This window comes from Electrona antarctica (assembly GCF_951216825.1).
Source record: "Electrona antarctica genome assembly, chromosome: 13".
NCBI lineage: Eukaryota > Metazoa > Chordata > Actinopteri > Myctophiformes > Myctophidae > Electrona > Electrona antarctica.
Genome location: NC_136794.1, coordinates 14864971 through 14886720, shown reverse-complemented (window position 1 = coordinate 14886720; position 21750 = coordinate 14864971). Strand labels below are relative to the sequence as shown.

The 21750-nt window shown below is 42.8% G+C and overlaps 2 protein-coding genes across 2 annotated transcripts; both read left to right on the top strand.

The window, feature by feature from the left end:
• Positions 1-521: 521 nt before the first annotated feature.
• Positions 522-14808, top strand: LOC306935764 (uncharacterized protein). Its single transcript, XM_079518958.1, has 8 exons — positions 522-546; positions 1259-1331; positions 2267-2396; positions 5248-5414; positions 6876-7027; positions 7904-8069; positions 9449-9561; positions 10995-14808. Exons 2-8 carry the CDS (start codon positions 1283-1285, stop codon positions 11853-11855), a joined length of 1638 nt encoding a protein of 545 aa, XP_079375084.1. The 5' UTR covers positions 522-546; positions 1259-1282; the 3' UTR covers positions 11856-14808.
• LOC306934858 (interferon alpha/beta receptor 2-like) lies at positions 11857-21737 on the top strand (the record flags this gene model as incomplete). The annotated part of the gene is made up of 7 exons (XM_079517667.1): positions 11857-11950; positions 15898-16027; positions 16518-16693; positions 17696-17856; positions 19708-19870; positions 20820-20932; positions 21171-21737. The coding sequence occupies 7 exons, from the start codon at positions 11857-11859 to the stop codon at positions 21444-21446; spliced, it is 1113 nt and encodes a 370-aa protein (XP_079373793.1). The 3' UTR covers positions 21447-21737.
• Between the last annotated feature and the right edge of the window lie 13 nt (positions 21738-21750).

Below are 21750 nucleotides of genomic sequence, written 5' to 3'. Positions count from 1 at the left end.
ATATATGTATTAGCCTACATAAAAAATATATGCACTAATTTGATTAATCAAAAAGGTTATCAAGATAATTGTTTTGTCTTTTGTTTTTAAATAGAAATATACCAGCCTTATTTTGCTGGGTGGGAGACAGAGTATAGGGAGCCGGGACCCAGGATGGATATACCCTCTCAAAGCAGGGTTCCCCCGAACCCCATACTTTCTTTGTAAACCACCTTTGTGCTGCTCTGCCAGCCTGCAGTACTACATTTCTACTAGATCACATGATTTCCTACCATTCCTGGAGCATAGGGTATTTATTTGCCTTATCTTACTTTGTGATTTACCTAGCCGCTCCACCACTCGTCATACAAATCATCAATGAACACGTACAAATTAAATTACATCAATAAAACAGCCTATTCTGTTATAAACTGTGATAAATTAATAGTATCATAACCAAACCAGTTATGCTTGTGTCACTCACTGCCAGTTTATTTTCATGGCAATAACGTCCCCTATGTCAACAACAATCTCGGCAGGAAACAACATGGAGAAGTTACAGTGCGGGTAAGTTAAAGTTGTCTTAATATTGTAAATCTAATTGAAGTACCGGTACGTACAGAATACAGATCAGTGTAGAGCTGCCTCATATAGGACCACTTTATTTCTAAACTTCATGGCTTTTCATTTATTTAAGATATCAGCTAATAGCAAAACAAACAGTGCTATCAATGTAGCCTACTGTTAGTGGATGGAGTTCAGTTCAGTTACCGCTAGCAGCTTAACGGATACAGGCTGTCAGTGGGCATTGCTGGGCACCAACGTTAAATTGACAGTTTCTTCCTCAAATTTAATAAATTAATAAATACAAAATAAAATAAATCAAGTCTTTACGTTAGAAAATGGTCGGAAAATAAATTGATTGATTGATTGATTGACACAGTATGTAGAATGGAATGGCCCTGGGTGGGTACATTTCAAATAATACAAAAAACTGTTACTTGTGGACGAACCATATGCATTACACTTGTTTGGGGTCCACCATTTTCAATTAATCAGAACATTTAGAGACATAGGCCTAAAAAATATATAGGAAAGGAAAAAAAGGGAATCACATGTACAGTATGGGGGAAAAGGGTTTGACTCAATGACTGGATATCACAAACTGTTGCAGTTTTAGAATTTGTAGACATATTGGGCCCAAAATAGATTTGTTCTCATTTAAAAACAACAAAAAAGTATTTTGAAATGATTGTATTATTTTATTTTTGCCACTCAGCACCATGGAGAATATGTCACGGTCATGACAAATGTCATCTGGATGCTCTCATGGTTACTGCAGGTGCAAACAGGTGAGTGGGTGTGTATACATGACTTCCATAGACACATTAGGGTTATGCATGGTTAACTCAGGCATAACCCTGCATTAAAGTTAACAATGTTAAACTCACTTTGCCTGTAACATCTCCACTCGATTTGCCACTCATTTTATGCATGTGCATACCCTCTATAGACTATCTACTATTTGGTTAAAATGATTGTGGTGTTGTTGTAAAATGTGGGTGGAAGCCTATTTACACCACTGGACACATTTTAGTTTTTTGCAATTATGACTACCGGTATATATCCCAATACTGAGTCAATTATTTCAGTGATTATTTCAAGTGAAGGTTAAATATTTACTTTTAAAACTGAATAGAAGTAGTATTAATATTGAATTTGTTGTTAAAAAATATGCAGGCCTGCCCATGAACAGAAAACATTGAACTACTGTATTGGTGGATGATCACGAATGTACTTCCTAATGTTGTACTGATGTGTTGCAGCTAGTGTACTTCCTAATGTTGTTGTTGGACTAATGTGTTGCAGCTATGAGTGTACTTCCTAATGTTACTGATGTGTTGCAGCTATGAGTGTACTTCCTAATGTTGGACTAATGTGTTGCAGAGTGTACTTCCTAATGTTGTACTGATGTGTTGCAGCTATGAGTGTACTTCCTAATGTTGTACTGATGTGTTGCAGCTATGAGTGTACTTCCTAATGTTGGACTAATGTGTTGTAGAGTGTACTTCCTAATGTTGGACTAATGTGTTGCAGCTATGAGTGTACTTCCTAATGTTGGACTAATGTGTTGTAGAGTGTACTTCCTAATGTTGGACTAATGTGTTGCAGCTATGAGTGTACTTCCTAATGTTGGACTAATGTGTTGTAGAGTGTACTTCCTAATGTTGGACTAATGTGTTGCAGCTATGAGTGTACTTCCTAATGTTGGACTAATGTGTTACAGCTATGAGTGTACTTCCTAAGCCAAACAATCTGACGCTGACCTCAAAGAAGTTCATACACCTGGTGACCTGGAAGCCTGGACCAGACACTCCCCCAGACACGTACTACAATGTTTCAGTCCACTCTGGACGGTAAGGGTGTGTGTGACTGTTTGTGACTGTGTGTGTGTGTGTGTGTGTGTGTGTGTGTGTGTGTGTGTGTGCGTGTGCGTGTGCGTGCGCGTGCGCATAAACACTGATGAGGCATTTTCATTTTTTTGCAACCTGACCAACTGTAAGTGGAAAATCATGTCACCATCTTCCACATGCAGTCAGATTGTACAGTATGACCCAGTTGTACACAACAAAGAGGAAATCTCAAAAGACAACTTCTCTTTGACACCTGTGTGCATTGGTACCCACAGAGCACACGCATGCTGCTGTAGAGTCGGACCCGTTGCTCCCACAACCACGAGATGTTTAAGCCATTTGAACTAAACTAAACTTGTGCTAACAACACAACCTGGATTAGAACATTTTACACACACACACACACACACACACACACACACACACACACACACACACACACACACACACACACACACACACACACACACACACACACACACACTTGCTTATGTCAGTCCATCATTGTCAATGATGACTTCATATCTCCTGTGGGTAGGGGGGGTTCAGTGCTTGGTGCGCTCATGCGCCCTCATGTGGCTGTTTAGACTAATTGGTGATCCACACACTTTTCCACACGTGGGGCAGGTGTGTGTTGAACCTGGTGGGACAGTACTTGCAACGCGCTCATGCTGCTGCCTGCACTTCTCTGCGCACCTCAGGGATGTCTCCACCTCCAGGTGGGAGACACTTGCGAGGCAGGAAGAGCGCCAGGTGTCTCAATCTGCTGCTATCCTTTCCAGGTTGGAGGGTGGAATGTTGCATTTCTTGAGAAGCACCTTCATGTGGTCCTTGAAACGCTTCTGCAGACCTCTGGCCGGATTGAAGGTGGCCGTAGAGGATCTGTCGAGGTAGCCGGACCAGTGGGACCACATGACCTAGCCAGCGGAGTTGTCTGCGTGCCAGAATCACCTCTATGCTTTGTAAATCTCTTCAGAGGTCATGAGGTGCTCCCATTTGATGCCCGAGATCCTACGCAGACCTCGGATGTGAAAAGCCTCCAGGGATCGTATGTGCCGTCTGTAAGATGTCCAGGCTTCAGAACCACACAGTAGTGTGGACACACATACTGCCTGGTACACTGCTGCCTTGGGTGATGCCTTCAGGTTCTTATTGGTGAAGACCCGTGATCTTAGGCGACCTAAACGTGGCGGAGGCAAGGTTGATGCTGCCGAGGTATTTGATGTCGGGTACTGTTTCCAGAGGGGTGTTGTCAATGTAGAAGACTGGCGTGGGAGTGTGTGCAGAGCTTGGTTGGTTGAATGTGTGTGCGAGTGCTCTTAAGATGATATCCAACGCCCCTCCTGCTCATAAAACACAGTGTTTGTGGACATGGGCCGTAAATTAAAGTGTTTGATAAGTTTGCAGGCTAGCGTTCTCTGTGTGGCAATGGCTAGCACTAGGCAGTAGTTGGGCAGCAGTCATCCCGTAGCTTGCGGGGCTGTAACCATGGCAATGGCTGTAACCATGGCGACAATAGGTCCCATAGCCCGAACTCCGGCATATAAAAACGTTAATAAAGAGGGTATATTTTGGGAAAGCAAAAAACGGGCGTTGTTTGTTTGCATATAATATATGCAAACAAACAACGCCCGTTTTTGACCGTTAACATATTATGTTAACGGTCAATTCCTGTGTGCAAAATTCTGATCAATTGCTCCAGCCACTGAGGAGAAGCGGGCAGAACAGAGAGGTTATCAGGACAGGTTTTGGTTAATGTATTGCCCATTTGATTAGTCACTAACCCTATAGATTCTTTGGCATGGTCATGGTGGAATATCCTTGGCCCCCTCCTTTTCCCTCTATACCAAATCTCTTCACTGAAAATAGCTAATCTAAAAGCTAACAATGCGTCACTCACATTGCAACGCATTGTGAGCTTATTATCACCAATTTCAGCTGAATGTTCGGCTATGACGACATTCCCAGAATAGGGACGCTAGGATTCATGAGCCCTGTATACTTAGCCATATAATGAATAGTTAAAATAACTAATTGGCAATTTATTGAAAATCTGGGGATTGTTTGCAAATATTGGCCTATGATGATACAGTATGCATAAAACGCGTGTCATGTTGAAAGCAGATTGTGTGCTGAAGCCAGTGGAGCAGGGGAAACGCCTCTACTGTATGTCATGAGTCACTTATTCATCCATTGTGTCAGATCAACTGGTCCACACAGCAACCATCCCGCATGACTGTACGCACGCACGCGCACACACGCGCGTGCGCGCTCGCACACACACACACACACACACACACACACACACTTAATCACAGACACTAGTAAACAAATCCAAACATTGAATACCACATTACACCACAAGAGATCTTAGTGGCTGATCTGTAGCTACAGTACCATGTCCTGAGACTCCTGAATATGGCTTGACGCTTGTGTGTGTGTGTGTGTGTGTGTGTGTGTGTGTGTGTGTGTGTGTGTGTGTGTGTGTGTGTGTGTGTGTGTAATTGTTATTATTGTTATGAAATTGTATGTTATTTATCTCAGATATTGGCAAATGAACTGATGTGATTATTGTGATTTTAAATAATATACCATTGCTGTCGTATATACAAAAATAGCACATCTGCAAGTTCACAATATGTCACACCAAATTAGGGAGGCTTGGTATCAACTTTGACCAATGAAAAGCATTTAGAGCTTGTAACTAAATACTAACTACTTTGGATCCATTGGAACACAGTCCCCCCTCCCCCATTTCCTGTAAATTAATGGTTTTGGTCAACATAGTATAAGTTTTCCACCCGACAACAACAACAGCGTTCTATTAATTAATTCTCTTCTTCATGTATTCTAGGGGAAGCTGGGTGTCGGTCTGTGAGCGTGTGCGGCGTCCACTGCTGTGTAACCTGACAGAGCATTTCCCTGACCCCAACAAGGTGTATTATACACAGATCCAAGCCGTCCTGGGCTCCAATGTCTCAGAACCGCTCCTGCACGACGGCTTTGTGCCCCTCAAAGAGAGTAAGTGTCAATAGACCCCCTTCAACAGCATTACTCACGTTTGTTGCTTAAGTAGAAGTATCGATGCCACAATGTAGAAATACTCTGTTCCCATATCACAAGTTTTCAAACGTATAACATTTTGAACTGAGATCAGATTCTAAAAATGTCTTCTACATCCTGTTTCTATGTCAGTCGTTCTTCGATTTTTCAAAAATAGCAGACAAGCTCGTAGCGCGCCACTCTGTGGCGCGCTATGAGCTTGTAGATCTGCTATTTTTCAATAGCTAAAGCACAACATAATGCTAACACCAAAAGGGGTTCCCGCCCAAAATGGGTTAAGTACAGTCATTGCGTATGTACTCAGTTACTAGTATGCCAGGCTGTTACTTTAAAGTGCAGGGACACTTTGGCTTGTGCAGGCTACCTTGCCATGATGTAACTTGTAAGTTGGGTGAGATATCAAAAATACTTGCTCCCGATTGATAATTCAAAATATGGTCCTCATTGATTACATTGTACAGTGAAACAGCCCTCAAAGTCGCTATTTTTCTCTATCCCCTGAACAAATACAAACAATGCTGATTCAGCAAATATAGAATTATATCAAGTGACACCCACCACATCTACAAGGACACAGGCTGCATACAAAGATGTCAAGCTGAGGACTAGTAGAACAAATTATTAAAGTGGCACTAAGGGAAATCGAGGGTAGGGTGCAGAAAAATAAATAATTAACTGCAAACCAAAAGACATCAAAATAATTCACTGCAAACCAAAAGACATCAAAATATATTAATTTATTTTTCTGACCAATAAACCACCCTACCCTCGATTTCCCTGTTTAGGAATCTCGTCTCTAGTGCCACTTTAATATTGTTTCTACTAGTCCTCGGCTTGACATCTTTGTATGCAGCCTGTTTGATTGATTGATTGGATAGTTTATTAGAGAGAAATGTAAAAACAGCAACAGAATACAGTCAAACACTTAGTCCAAAAGGGATAGCAGCAAAAGAAAAGTCCTTGCGGTCGTGTTTGCATTTAGGCCCTGTGTCCTTACATTACATTACATTACATTACATTGTACATGTAATGTAATGTAATGTAATGTAATGTAATGTAATGTAGGCCCTGTGTCCTTGTATATGTGGTGGGTGTGTCACTTGATAATTACCCTCATTGCAAAAGCAGCTTGTTCATGTTACCTGTTGTAATACACGCCAACCAACCTCATACCAAACGTTGTACCTATCTATGTATTAATAAAGAGCATGGGAGCAAGATCGGTGTGCGGACTTCCTTCCTTCTAAACTGTATGTATTTTGAATCCAAGGTAACTACACAACCCAAACGTCTACCAAAGTGTCCTTGAACTTCGGTGTAACCACTTAAGTTTCAGCCTGGTGTCCCTATTTGGGCCTGTCACTGTTATCTCAAACATCTTGTCAGATCTATACGTTTTTTCCATGGCGTTTGTTCCAGCGGAGATGGAGCAGCCCCTGCTGACGGTGGCTCCCTGTGGGCCTGGGTCTTTATGTGTGGATCTGCAGCCTCCAGAGGAACGCCTCAGGAACATCTACCAGACCCTACATTACCGTCTGAAGGTCCAGAAGAGCAGCCCGCAACCAGCTACGGTAACACACATACACACACACACACACCAACCATTTATTCTATTGCGACTAGCGACGGGACCGCGATGGGCAGTCAAAAACACAATCTTTGATTATAATTGGAATCATTGATTTAGATTCAGAGTTATTAGACATTTTTCCTCCCGTCCAGTATAATGGAGGGGAAACACTTTTGATGACGCACCAACCGGGAATGACGTCGAACGTTGCACAATAGATGCTCCTAGTAGTCACTGTAGTGTAGCTCGCTGATATCAAACAATTAATTCTCTGTCTTTGGGCTAATCTCCGTCTTGAGCAGTAGAAGTGTTGATCAGTAGTTCATGTAATATATATATATATCCATATTCTTTATTGCGACCGAAGGTCGTCACTCAAAATCCCCATACTGTACATAGGGCGTTTTTCCGCCGCTGAGCGACCATTAAGCCCATATACGACCATTAAGCCCATATACGACCATTAAGCCCATATACGACCATTAAGCCCATATACGCGAATGTCCCCATATATGGTCACGCATTGTGATATCACATCAAGTCACGTCTCCAAGACACGCTATATATGGTCATGAATGGATATATGTCAGAAACTGTTCTGACATTCCATACTGTATGTTGATCCTTCCCCATCCATCCTTCCTCTTCGATGTCTCCCTTTTGACTGATAGCTGTCCATTTAAACTCTAGACTCTAGACGACCCTGCCACAAAGTTATTTGTGCAGCCGCAGCCGGCGAAAACTAGAGTTCTCAAAAGGCCCGAAAATTAAGCCCTAAAGGGCGAGGTCGCGTCTCGCCCTCTGGCGTCTTACTGGTATTATCTATTGTGAAAGTATTTCTGGAAACTTAAACCTCAAGTGTTTTGTGTGTGTTCAGTTCTTTCAGACTACGGAAGGTCTGAAGAGTCTCATTCTGAAGGACCTGGTTCCAAGCAGACAGTACTGTGTGTTTGTCAGTTTCTATGAGAACTTTGTGCCTAGAAGAGAGTCCAACTACAGCCAGCCTGTGTGTGCCTTCACCACTGACCTACCTGCAGGAAGGGGTGGGTGTTTCATAACAATACTAATTACTTTAGTTATTATTATGTAATTGTACATTTGCAGATGCAAATCCTCTGTATTTACCCATCCTGACTATGCTGACAGTAAGGTGTTAACCACATGAACCCTCGCATCCCTATTCCTTCTGTGGTGAACATTCGGTGAGAATAGCAACTCTAAAAGCTTGCAGTGCATTGTGAGCTAGTAGATCGACTATTGTCTGGCAAGAGATTTTGGTGTAGAGGGAATAATAGGAGCGGATTTAGTGTAGAGCCCTGGGTGACCCTGGTCAACTAAGTATATACTGTAGGGTTTAAGTGTTTAAATTTGAATAAACAATATGAAAGTGTGCCCTGTTCCAGCTCTTTAATTATTTTCCTTTACCCACTTAGTTATTGTATAGGCATTGCTGTTGCTTTTTTCTCAAAGAACACCAATATGCATCCCCATAATAATACTGTTATTATCGTCACAATATCAATATCGACGTACAGTATTTGGTCAAACATATCATGTTATTTGATTTTGTCCACTCCATATCGCCCAGCACTGCCTTCTATTTTGGTTATTTTTGAGTGGTGTAAACCACTCCAACAACTAGCTTTGTTAGTTTACGTGTCCACGTGTCCACGTGTTTGTTCGTACCAAAAAAATCACACCCGTGTGAACTGAGTGGTGTAATATAGCCTGTCTGACGTAATGAAATCATGTCTGACGTAATGAAATCACACCCGGGTGAACAGGGTGAACATAGCAACCATGCTCATTTTTTCTGCACAGACTAACAAATCCAGTTGTAGGAGTGGTTTACACCACTCAAAAAATCACACCCGTGTGAACTGAGTGGTGTAATATAGCCTGTCTGACGTAATGAAATCATGTCTGACGTAATGAAATCACACCCGGGTGAACAGGGTAAACATAGCAACCATGCTCATTTTTTCTGCACAGACTAACAAAGCCAGTTGTAGGATTGGTTTACACCACTCAATAATGAAATCACACCCGGGTGAACAGGGTGAACATAGCAACCATGCTCATTTTTTCTGCACAGACTAACAAAGCCAGTTGTAGGAGTGGTTTACACCACTCAAAAATTAGCATGGTTGCTGTGGTCACTCAGTTCACATGGGTGTGATTTCATTACGTCAGACATTACGTCAGACCACAGCTGATCAGGCTATATAATACCTTACACCACTCAGTCCACACGGGTGTGATTTTTTAAAGTAACAATAGGTCTTCTATGGAACATAACTTCAAACTCTTAAACCAGTGCCTTGCTCAAGGGCAGTGGCAGGAGTATGTCACCGACATGCCTGTGTTTAGTCTGTCTTTGTGCTCAAATGTGTATTTAATGTATGGATCTCTCTCTCCACAGCTATAAAGATTGTGGCGCCACTGTGTGTGTTGGTGGTGTGTATTGCAGTGGTTTTGGTTCTGCAGTGGTGGACCGGGTTTCTCTGCCTGGAAACGGTGCTACCGAGCATGCTGGTGAGTACTGTCCACTTCGTGTCCACTGGTCAGGACTCAGGAGTAGATCATGGGTCATTAGGTACCTCATTATTTATTGTTAAGGTACTCAAAGGTTCTGTGCACACAGTAGTGTATCTGCCGATACCGATTTTTCCCGATCCGATATTTATATTGTTTAGAGAACACGTTTATACCATAATATGGTATAAACGTGTTCTCTAAATATTGTCTGTGATTTTGGATATTGTACTATTGTGATATATTATATCACAATAATACAATATCCAAAATCACAGACAATATCCAGTCTAATATCATGATATGGATATAATATTGATACTAGGGATGTCCCGATCACGTTTCTTTTTTTTCTTCTCACAGTCCGATTCCGATGATTTGAAAAGGCCGTGATCGGGACAACCCTACTTTTTATGAATGAATAATGTGTTGTGACAAAAGCTCAAGGCACACCTGCTCAAGGTACACCAATGTTCCTCAGCACACTGTTTGGCAATCACAGTAGGGGATAACAGCGACAATTCACTTGGGAAATTGGGCCAAATGGCAATGATTAAATTGGGTAGAAAATGATGTAAAACGTTTTTTTTTAAATGCCACTCATCGGAATTTTCTTTTAAATTTATGTGAGGTTTTCCATCAGCGTTTTGTTTCCCATCCGCCAGCGACATCGCACGCTTTGAAATTTGTCTCGTAACCTTTGGTATTATCCCCTAGCACAAATACAATGCAGCCTTAAAGTAATCAGACGAGGAGACGTTAACATGTGTGTAGGTGGGAGGAGGGGGCATGGGGGATATAGACTTGGCACTTGGCGGATGTTGTGCGTGTTGAGCCGACCGCGCTGGTATTAGAGTCAGGTAATGTTCCATTGTTTTGAATGGTAAAAGTCAAAGTCAAACCACAAGGGAAGATAAACCATGAAGGGGGCTTTCCCTTCCCCCAAGTGTTTCTGAACAGTAAAGAATAGAAGCCGAGGTCCTTTAGAGAGTTGCCAGATAAGACTGTTGGATTGACATCTGACATTGTGTTATCGTTCTGTGTCATAATATAATAATATCTGCTATGATATCTCAACTCTATTTCTCAATGTTCTTTCGCTGACTCACATCTAATCTGTCTCTTCTATCTTAGAATATTACTTGAAATGGGTAAACATCTACAGTTTTAACTTTTAAATATATACATAATAATGTACTTAATAATGACATTTCCTTTCACAAACACACTTTGATCGCTATTCTCCTAGAGTTTATGTAAAATGCTAATTTAAATCAGCAATTACATTTCTTTTTCATTACAAGTACTATCTCTCTCTTCATTCTTCTCTCTTCCTCTCTCTCTCTCTCTCTCTCTCGCTCTCTCTCTCTCTCTCTCTCTCTCTCTCTCTCTCTCTCTCTCTCTCTCTCTCTCTCTCTCTCTCTCTCTCTCAGTTGGACATCACCATCCATCCAAAGGAGGAGCAATTAGTTTTAGAACCCTGTGATGGTCTCATATCCTTGGTCTTTGTTGAGTCAGCGTCGCCCTCTACAGGTGGTGAAGGGAACAACAACAACAGACAGTCAGAGAAAGGATACGATGATGAAGGAGAAACGGAACAGGAGAGCCCGTCAGGGAGCGGAGGAGATGGTTATACATCTCGCCCCGTGCCCCTCTCTCCCTCCCCCAGCTCCTCATCCTCATCCTCCTCATCCTCATCCTCACCGACGGCCGGGTCTACATCATTTGAGCCTGTGGGTTCAGACCAACACCCTATTCTTCTGCTTGAGTGGTCCAATGGCGTGCGTGACCACACCCAGTCCTCTCCCCTCCGTCCCACATTGCCCCTCCAATCAGCTGTAGGCACAGACCGCCACACACCGGCGTCCGAATGTACGGTATTGAGTACCGTTCCCCTGCCGGAATCAAATGTGCTGGGCTCATCGGAGGCGTGTGAGATGATGCTCCAGCCTCACGTGCAAGGTTTGGGCGCTTTGACTGTGGGCGTTGTGAAGACGAAGGTGGAGGGAGTGTGGGTGAAGGGAAGCGGTCAGGGCGTCGACCTCTGGTCACTGTCGTTCGGCGCACACGAGCCGGAGGAGGTCAATCATGACACGGCGGCGCCTCCCTCTGATGGAGCAGAGAAGGCCCTGGACGATGCGTCTGCTCCCCTCCTCCTGCCCTCACAGGAGGAGGTGACGGACACCATGGAGGAGGTCGCTGTGGAAACCACGTCCGCTAGCGAGGAGGAAGAAGAGGAGGAGGAGGAGGAGGAGGAGGAGGAGGAGGAGTGTTGTGGTTACATGAAGCGTTAGGATGTTGTTACAACCTGCCAGTGTTGGGCTGAACTCGGTCAGTGTGAGACAGCAGGTTGTGTTCACTGTTGCACAGTTAAAGCCTTTCAGCCAATGTTAGGAATCAATGTTACAATGACCACACAAGTGTTTTAACGTGAAATAACCACTTTAGGTTTCAGAACAGCTAGCTACAATATGTATGTTTTGTTTAGGATTGACCAGGATTAATTCACATACTGTATGTCCTGCTAATGTTCTGAATTGGTTAGCTCACATACTTAGCCCGTGCTAACAACAACAACAACCTCATAATAACTATCACATCGTTGCTGTCGGGCAGAAACCTTATATCTCCATATCCCCCCCCCCCCCCCCACCCTTTGGAGATTAGTTTTTTAAGGTGAAACTGTGTCTGTAGGTTTTATAAATTAAACCAATGAAAAGTATTAACAAGAGCTTGTGACTTAAATAGTAACTACAGGTTATTTTTTCTATTTCCTGAAAGTAACGGTTTTGGACATACAAGGTTTCCAGTACCCGACAGCAACAATATTAATCTGGTGACCTCATATCAACACAAGAGCATGATGACCATTGTTTATTTGTGTTGGAGTCAGTATTGTTACTTTCTCCTGTTTCTCACTCATTTCACTGTTACTACCTATCAAGGAAAGGTTCTTTGGCAAACCTTTCCTTGACAGAACCTTCCGCACAACACAACCTGTATTTCTGTTCCTGTTACACAATTGGTCATATTCATTACCCAGTGCCCATTTTGCACTTAAATCGGCTGCACAGTTGAACTCCCGAGTTGTTGACATGTTTCATGTCAAGTATGAAGCTATAGGCTTACATGAGAAACTACATACTGTAGTTGCGAACGCAGTGATTGTATTATGAAAATGTAACCAAAGGATTAGGTGACACCAGTGTCTTTTCGATTGTCATTATCGCCTGACTACTTAAGCACTATTTTATGAAGCGTATGTCGGTGGTGTCATGCAGATCTATAAGCTCTGTTCAAAATGTTTTGAACATTTTTGATAGGCCTAGTTTTTTTAAGTTTTTTTGGTACATTTAATGACATGGCCAGAATAGGGACACCAGGTTGAAAGTGACTACAGTAAAGAGAAGGCAGATTCACACATTCAATGAAAGTTGTTCGTGTACAGAGGTTCTAAAACCTGTTCATACCAAGGACCCCCAATAGCCATAGCCTCTGACTGCAGCCCCCATATTGCGAAGTGTCTTTAAATGTAAAACATTATATTGGCACAAACAATAATGCTATAAATTTGATTTATTATGAATTATTTGTATATACTATACATTTATATATACTGTATTTTTTTAATTGTTTTGGGCCACCTAGTGCCCTCACTTTGAAAACCTGTGTAGTAACAACATCATGCAATGGTGCACATTTCAGTACAGATGACTTGACGATAATTGCATGGACCTCAGAATCATGTCTTGAATGAAATGATAATGGATGATGATGCTTTTGCTTGTCAGAATCAGAATCAATCTTTATTGACAACACCCGGCGGAGCCCTGGTGTTAGGTGGGTGAAAAACTTGGTTGTACAAGCTCATAAAAGCTGAAATAAGAAACTTGTGACATTTTAAATTAGCTGTTGCCTGGCAAGATAAAAACATAGCAATGTTTTGCAGCATAAATGAGGTACACTTTGGTTGTTTTGGAGGATAACCCACAATTTTGAAATTATGTTTGACTCCACAAACCCCATTGAGCCTTTGGTTAGTGAAAGCAATATTAACTGCTTAACTAGGTGAAGGTGTCATCATCATTGAATACTACGTTATCTTAATTATGTTTTTGCCAGGATATTGTGATGAATACAGGTACAAAATGACACAGCATTTCCTCAATGTGTACTGTGTCTCGAGAATTGACACCCTCACAGTTGTTGGCAATACAACAGTAGTAGACTACGTAAAACTATTTGTAGCAAACTAAAAGCAGCAACGTTCCTTAAAGTATTATTTGTCCTTTGAAAACCAGCTCAGTGGCCTTGCCTTGTGTTTAGTGTCCGTGGCACTCCGTGCTGAGACTGGAAGGTTCAATCCCCGGCAGAGTCATACCAAAGACTATAAAAATGGTACCCAATGCCTCCCTGCTTGGCACTGAGCATCAAGGGTTGGATTGGGCTACATCATGTGACATTCTAGCATTGCTGCCTCATGCTAAGCAGGAAACAGGAGAGCGACTCCTGATCCATGGGCCACATTGGGCCAGCATGGCTATACGTATTTATTGACGTTGCAGCCAGGTTGTTGAGACTTGAATATATATGCTTGTGGAACTTCATAAAGTTACAAGCACAATGTGCACACATCAAGGATAATTAATGTTGGATTTTATGATGAAGGTTGGAACACACAGGTCCAGATATATTTTTTTATATATTTGCTTTACATTGTGTCATTTCTGTATTACTGTATGTTTATATATTCATGTTACCATATTTTCTTTCGTTGTCATTCAGCATATGAAGAGTTTTCCGTCTGAAATTGTAAGACAATTTGTTGCACAAGACTTAAGAACACATTACAGTTATCAGCAGTGGACATGTGCTTGCTTTACAATTACAACACAGACTGGCTCTTGTACAATTTAAAGACATTAAGTAATTTCTTCTCCCAAAATGAATGTGTGTATTTTAGCAGTATGCTGTCATAATACACCTGCACTCAGAGTTAATTTTGTACCAATGCCACAACCTCTTTTTCTTTCCTGTTTTTCCTTTTCTTACAAATCACTATCATCAGTATCACAGTTTCGTATTATGCATGTTTACCATGTTTTTATATATTCGTTCATGAAAGACCAGAAAACCATGTTTATACTCATGCCAGATGAAATGCCAAGATCAAAGGAGTCTTAATATTTCACTGTTTAGCTAAATATGTAATTTTTCTACTCCAATAAAAAAAACCATTTAGACTATATCTGCTATTTATGTCATTGTAGAAAGGAACCGCAGTAAGTCTTTATAGATTCATGCATTATGTTTAAAATCTAACCCTTCATTAAACTTGCACAAGCCAGAAACAAAGTACCATATACTATTACTATCGAGAATAACATTTAAGACAAAAGTATTGAACATACACCAAAGATCCCAAGTCAATCCTGCCGTTTTCCAGTGTGTGTTTGTGTGAGTCAGACGGAGCGTTCAGGAGTTATATATGAGCTCTGGGTTAACAGACCCTGGGAGGGACTAGTGGGGAAAATGAAACTTAACCTTATTACACATTTCACAACCGTGGGATCTCCCCCCACCCTCATCTATAGGTTGTGTTTTAAGTCAAACACAGTCATCAGCTGGCGTGAGCCTTAGCGGTGCCATGAAAAGCCTGGTTCTGTGGGTGGATGGATGGTTCTTAATGGCGACCTGGATGTCCCTACTCTGTTCACACTGTGGTAATGAAGATACAGTGAGATAACCTGCTTGCATTTGATCACTGCTTTTCTCATTGCAGTCACATTGTGATAATGCTCCATATACTGTAGTTAGGCATGTGGTGGAATGTGATAGATATACAGGCATTTTATTATTATCATAATCATCAATTAACAATTCATGTTATTACTATTATTATTACTATTAATGTTATTACTATTATACTATTATTTCTCTGATGGTTCTGTCTCCCTCTTTAACAGCATATATACCTGTAATGGAAATGAGTATAATGTAATTTGTGCGTGCATGCGTGTTTGTGTCATTGTGCATGTATTTAAAAGGGATGTGATTTATTTTTTGGTAAAAACAAAAACAAAATATATAATAATAATGATTATGACGATTATATCAATTACATCCCCTTTAAGGAAGCAATGGTGGTGACTCAATCCTGCTTTCTTCTATTGACCTCTTAGTCACTATGACAGTATGAGAAATGTGTTATTTTAGATGGATGGATGGATGGATGAACAGATGTTATTCGGTTGTCATAGCAGTCGGGCAATATTGTAAAAGTGTTTATTCATAGACATTTCACAACAGTGTCACATCGCATCGTGTCTCCAACAGTGGGTGGTTCTCTGCTGGCTCCTCTCAATGTGAGCGTCAGGTCCTTGAACATGGAACACTGGCTCACCTGGCTGCCTGCTCCAGACATGCCTGCAGACACACGCTATAGAGTTCACACCCTCCGCCTCAGGTAGGATGGGATACAGCATAGCACTTTACCAATTCAACCCTATAACATTGCAGGGTGTACCCCTAAACATTATTCTTTGTTGACTGGAGTCCTGAGGTCTATAGGCCCCCTCCTTTTTCCCCTCTACACAATGAGTCTTCATCAGAATTGGACATGAGCTGGACATGACAGTCTATGGGATACAGTATGTCAGTATGTCTGTGTTACTGTTGTCGTTACTTGTATCCTGACTGTTCCTTCCTTTGCTTTTTTTCTCTCTCTCCTCTCCATTTCCTCCCTCCCTCTCTCTGTCCCCTCTTCCCCCCCACTTCTTTCTCTCTCTCTCTCTCTCTCTCTCTCTCTCTCTCTCTCTCTCTCTCTCTCTCTCTCTCTCTCTCTCTCTCTCTCTCTCTCTCTCTCTCTCTCTCTCTCTCTCTCTCTCTCTCTCTCTCTCTCTCTCTCTCTCTCTCTCTCTCTCTCTCTCTCTCTCTCTCTGTATCACTCCATCCAGGAGGAGCAAGTGGAAGCCAGTCGCTGGTTGTGAGAGTCTATTGTCCAGCCAGGTGTGTAACGTGACCATTCTTTTCAAGGAGCTGTTGGAGGAATATCAAGGTCGAGTCCAGGCTTTCACCTTCACCCACACCTCAAACTGGACCTATTCTGGCCTATTCCAGCCGCTCAGAGACAGTGAGATCCCACACAGAATATTATGTTGCCTCTAGCCCAGTGCCTGAGGCCCATTCTAATCAGTAGTTCTCACACTTCCATGATTTTTCTAAAATGTAAAAATCACACCTGTGTATATGTGAAGTGAGGGGCACTCTTATCATCATACATGATCAAACATCATCTCATTCTGGCCAATCACAATTTGCGTCCTCACTTTTGTCTTCAATCAAAGCTGGCCATTCATTGTCAATGGCATTCAGTGTTTGTGTTAACACAATGTTTATGTTTACACAAACCCTCAAAGCTGGACATACACTGACCCCACGCTAGACAGGAACGCCCAAAAACGTCACCTTTCTATGGCTCCCAATGCAACTTGGTCCAATCCTTAATCACATACGGACAAACATCTATGCCGATGCTATCTAACTTGCGGAGGTAGCGTGCCTTGTCCACGGGCAACAGATCTTTCAACGTATGGCATTGCAAATACGTTTGATAATCGCTACTCTGCTCAATATTGTTTTGAAAATGCCGCAAATTGCATTGCAGTGAACGAGCGAAAATCACAACTTCCCCCGTTTGTGGGCGGAGTCACAGTTTGAGGCGCTGTTTGCGCGCCGTGGTGTCAGTGTATAGTTGGGGCTAGCGCCCCTATACCAACGCCAATGCAAACATCTAAAATGACACAGATGCTTTCCTGGTTTTAATTGGCTAGAGAATGTTCTTTTCTCTTGTTTCGCTTCTTTCGCTTTCTTCTTTTTTCTCTCCCTCTTTCTCTCTTATCTCTCTTGATTCAGACCACTGCCATTTTGATCTGCAGTCTTCTAAATCCTTTTTGTTGTGTCGCAAATCTTTGGTCTGAACAAGCCGTAGTTTTTCACAAACTATAGAATTGGCATTCACAAATTACTACACACGCATATCCAGTCCATATAGAAATAAATATACACTTCAAATGGATCTAGTAAATGAACCCCTTCATTCTTTGTGTGACCATTAACCCCTGACCGCACACAGCTGTCCTGGGTGCTCCTGGCGTGTCGGTTTCCGGTTGTGGAAACTGCCTTCTCCTGCAGTTCAGTCCTCCCATCCCTATGGGGCACCAGTCACACCAGCAGCTCCTGGAGGTCTACAGAGGACTCACCTGCCTGGTGCGCAGGACCAGGGACGGAGCACAGGTACACTCAGTTTCACATGAACTACTGAGGTGTTAAAATATAGGATAAGATTAGTCTATACGTCTGTAGCTCAGTGGGCTGAGAGGCTGTCAGGTAATCAGAAGGTCAGTGGTTCAACCCCCAGTATACATGTCAAAGTGGCCCTAAGCAAGACACTTACTTGTTTTTTCCACACTTGTGATATTCTCAGAACCTCAGTGTTTTGGAACAGTATAGACTACCAAGAAATCAAAACTGAAACACCACAACGCAACAGAAGGCGAGGCGCTCGCAAAAGCCGTTCAGGATATTGAAGGTCACGCTTGTTAGCTGGCAGACTGCGTTTACCTTCCAGAGGGGTTGCATTTCGACAGCGCTGTGGTTCTGCCCACGACTTCCCATCATCATCACAGCACTATGTCTGTCTGTGTTCGAGGAGAAACAGCGGCTGATGAACAGAGCTGCATCTCAACACAGCCTCATCTACGTGGTTCTCAAACGTTTTCATATCAACGACCCTCAAATTGATTGAATTGGAATGCAGAGGAGTAAGAAAAAGAAAATAAATCATTATGATATGACAAATTCAATTTCAATTCAAATTCAATTCATAACATTATTGTGCCAGTTTAACCACTTTTAACCTAGCTGGTGTCCCTATGAGGATTTTTCCAATATTATTATTATTTTGCAAGAAAACAGCACATCTTTTGTAATAGACATTTTGCACCTGACAGCGACAAAATAGGACAGTAAAACATATCGATATACATGTAATGTAGTATCCTGAAAAGGAATCCACTAAGACCATTAACTGCATAACTGCACATACAAATGGCGTCAAAAAAGTCCGACTGACATCGATCAGCCTCTATCTAGGAACCACCAGCCGAACGAGGAACAGAAAAGCTTGGGAAAGTTACCATGAGTCTTTATTATAGGTGATAGGGGAAATGGCTGGTTGACATTGTATTTAATTGTTGCTATGGAAACCCTGGTCATTCAGGCGACAGTTGTCTGACCCACAAAGGGAGGGACTTTCACCCTATAGTTTTACGGCGGGGCTCCACTGGACGCGTGTGACGCGGGTCAAAAAACTAACGCCAGGGCTCCACCGGACGCGTTGCGTTGCGTCTGCGTCGCGTCAAAAAACGCACCGGTTCAATTTTAATGCACGCGTCGCGTCTCCGTCAACGCGGGCAGTGGAGCCACCCTTCATTGATTAAAAAGGGAACATTCCCTGACGGTGACGGAGACGCGACGCTGACGCGCCCGGTGGAGCCCGGCCGTAACCGGGGCAATTTTAAAGCAGTCACCGAACGCAGCGCAACGCAACGCATCGTAGGCAGTGGAGCCACCCTTCATTGATTAAAAAGGGAACATTCCCTGACGGTGACGGAGACGCAACGCTGACGCCAGGGCTCCACCGGACGCGTTGCGTCTCCGTCGCGTCGCGTCAAAAAACGCACCGGTTCAATTTTAATGCACGCGTCGCGTCTCCGTCAACGCGGGCAGTGGAGCCACCCTTCATTGATTAAAAAGGGAACATTCCCTGACGGTGACGGAGACGCGACGCTGACGCGCCCGGTGGAGCCCGGCCGTGACGCGTCCAGTGGAGCCCCGGCGTTAGACCGCGACGGAGGTGGACGGAAGCGAACTTGAGCCACGAGAGACAGCACCGCGCGAGCTAAAGCGAGCAAGTTGCCGTGTCAAACGTTACGAACTTCGTTTGAGCCGACTCGGCGGAGCGCTCCCTAGCCCACTGACGGCCCGTCTCACTCAATCACAAGCCGTGGAGCTCCTTCCAGCCCCTCCCTTTGTGGAGCAGAAAACGGGGTCGTGTCATTGAGAGTATGTCTGTTCTGTTTACAGTTCACTCTCAACCTACCTTACCAAGAAGACATTGTGATTGGCTACCTGCAGCCAGAGGTGGAGTATTGTGTGACAGTCACCGTGACGACGATCTTTAACCATAATTCCATCCCGTCTCCAGCGAACTGTGCCTTCACCAGCCCTCCTCCCACCATCCAATCAGGTACATCAGGGTTAATTCTTTAAAACAATGCCCAAAATAGGGACACAAGGGTTACTGTGGTTAAAATAAAAAATGTAATTAACTCAAACCAGCAATGGCTACTTGTACCTGTATGACTGAGCGACAAATAACCCACTTGAATCTTAAATCGTTAAATAGTGATATTATAAAATATCAAACGTATCGGACAGTGTACATTTCCCAAAAGGATATTCATGTATTTAATTCAGTCAAGGACCAGAAGCAGCAAGGATAAAACATATCCTCCCAGATAAGAGGAGAGATGCAGATGCTTCATAATTATTACCGTAATTTGCGGGTTCATGTAAAGCAACGTGAGCTCCAGGCCACACAAAGCAAGTAGACCTGCCCGGGCAGCAGAGCTGACAGGCATGTCTGGCAGCTGGTATTTATAAGATCCATTTTTAACTGATAAATATGCCATATAGTTGCTCAACCTTGATTCTTTTTTTTTTCTTTTTTTTGGTGGCTTTCGCCTTTATTTTTTATTTTTTTCATGGAGGGACAGACAGTAGGCTGACAGGAAATGGGGAGAGAGATGGGGGGGGGTGACATGCAGTAAAGGCCGCTGGGATCGGGAGTCGAACCCGCGGCACACTGCCAGACTGGATTACCAGCCAAGGTGCCTGGACCGCTGAGCCACGGCCCAGGCCGCTCAACCTTGATTCTATCCACATTTACACCTACTAATTTAAAACTTTGTTTTCAATATCTGGTAATTGGTTCCATGGAGTTATGCTATAAAACTATGTTCGGCATATCAGCCCCATCTGTTAGGCACAGATGATGCTACTTCCTCATATGCAACAGCAGTTACATCCTCCATGAGTGCATGTTGCATGAGGTTAACCTGCCCTCGGTTGCTCTAGCATGATGGAGGAATACCTACTGTAATGTAACTGTAACTGTACTTTACTGTGTCCTGCAGTATATGTCATCCTCAGCCTGCTGGGTGTATTCTGTCTATTGGCACTTCTCCTCATGGGATTGGTCATCTACGGTGGTCAGCTGATCTCACGACAACGCCTGCCCAAAACTCTGGTTGGTGGATTTATTTGACCTGTGACTCTGATGGTCAACTGACTTTATTTTTTGCAATGTGACATGTTGTGAGCTTGTAGATCTGCTATATTGCTATTTCTTGATTTTTTGCAATATACTGTATATATTTATTTTGCAGTATGTTTCTCCTGTTACAGTATATGCCCAGAATAGGCACAGTATAGTTAAAACGTGCTGTTATTTTATATATAGCTCTCTCTTTTTACCTCCTGTCTAGTCTGCCATCCTCCTCTACAGTCAACTCCTCCATACGGCCCAGTCTGACCAGTTCATCCAACAGTCTGACCACCAGTTCATCCAACAGTCTGACCAGTACATCCAACTGTCTGACCACCAGTTCATTCAACAGTCTGACCAGTTCATTCAACAGTCTGACCAGTTCATTCAACATTCTGACCAACTGGCCACGTCTGATCATTTCATCCAGGTCTCAGCTGTGACCCTTCCCCTGGATGACAGCTCCTTGACAGGCCCTGGACAAGAAGTGTTTTAGGAATCGATGGATGTTGTCGCCCTATATGTGTTTTGTCTTTTACTTATCTTCTTTGTATCTGGCAAAGATGTTTGTCTGTTTGGTTGTTTGTTTGGAGGTAGTCTCGCGTGGCCAGATCCTCCTGCAATTTTCAAACGCTTCCGTCATACAGTCTGGAGCATGGAAGCTCTGATCATGAGCAAGCGATAAAGCGGAATTGAAGCCTCCTCCCCACTTCCATTTAATCTCAGTCGCGCAAATTTATAATAGATTATTTAATTATAATTAATTATAATTGATTATTTAATTATTTAAATATAAATCA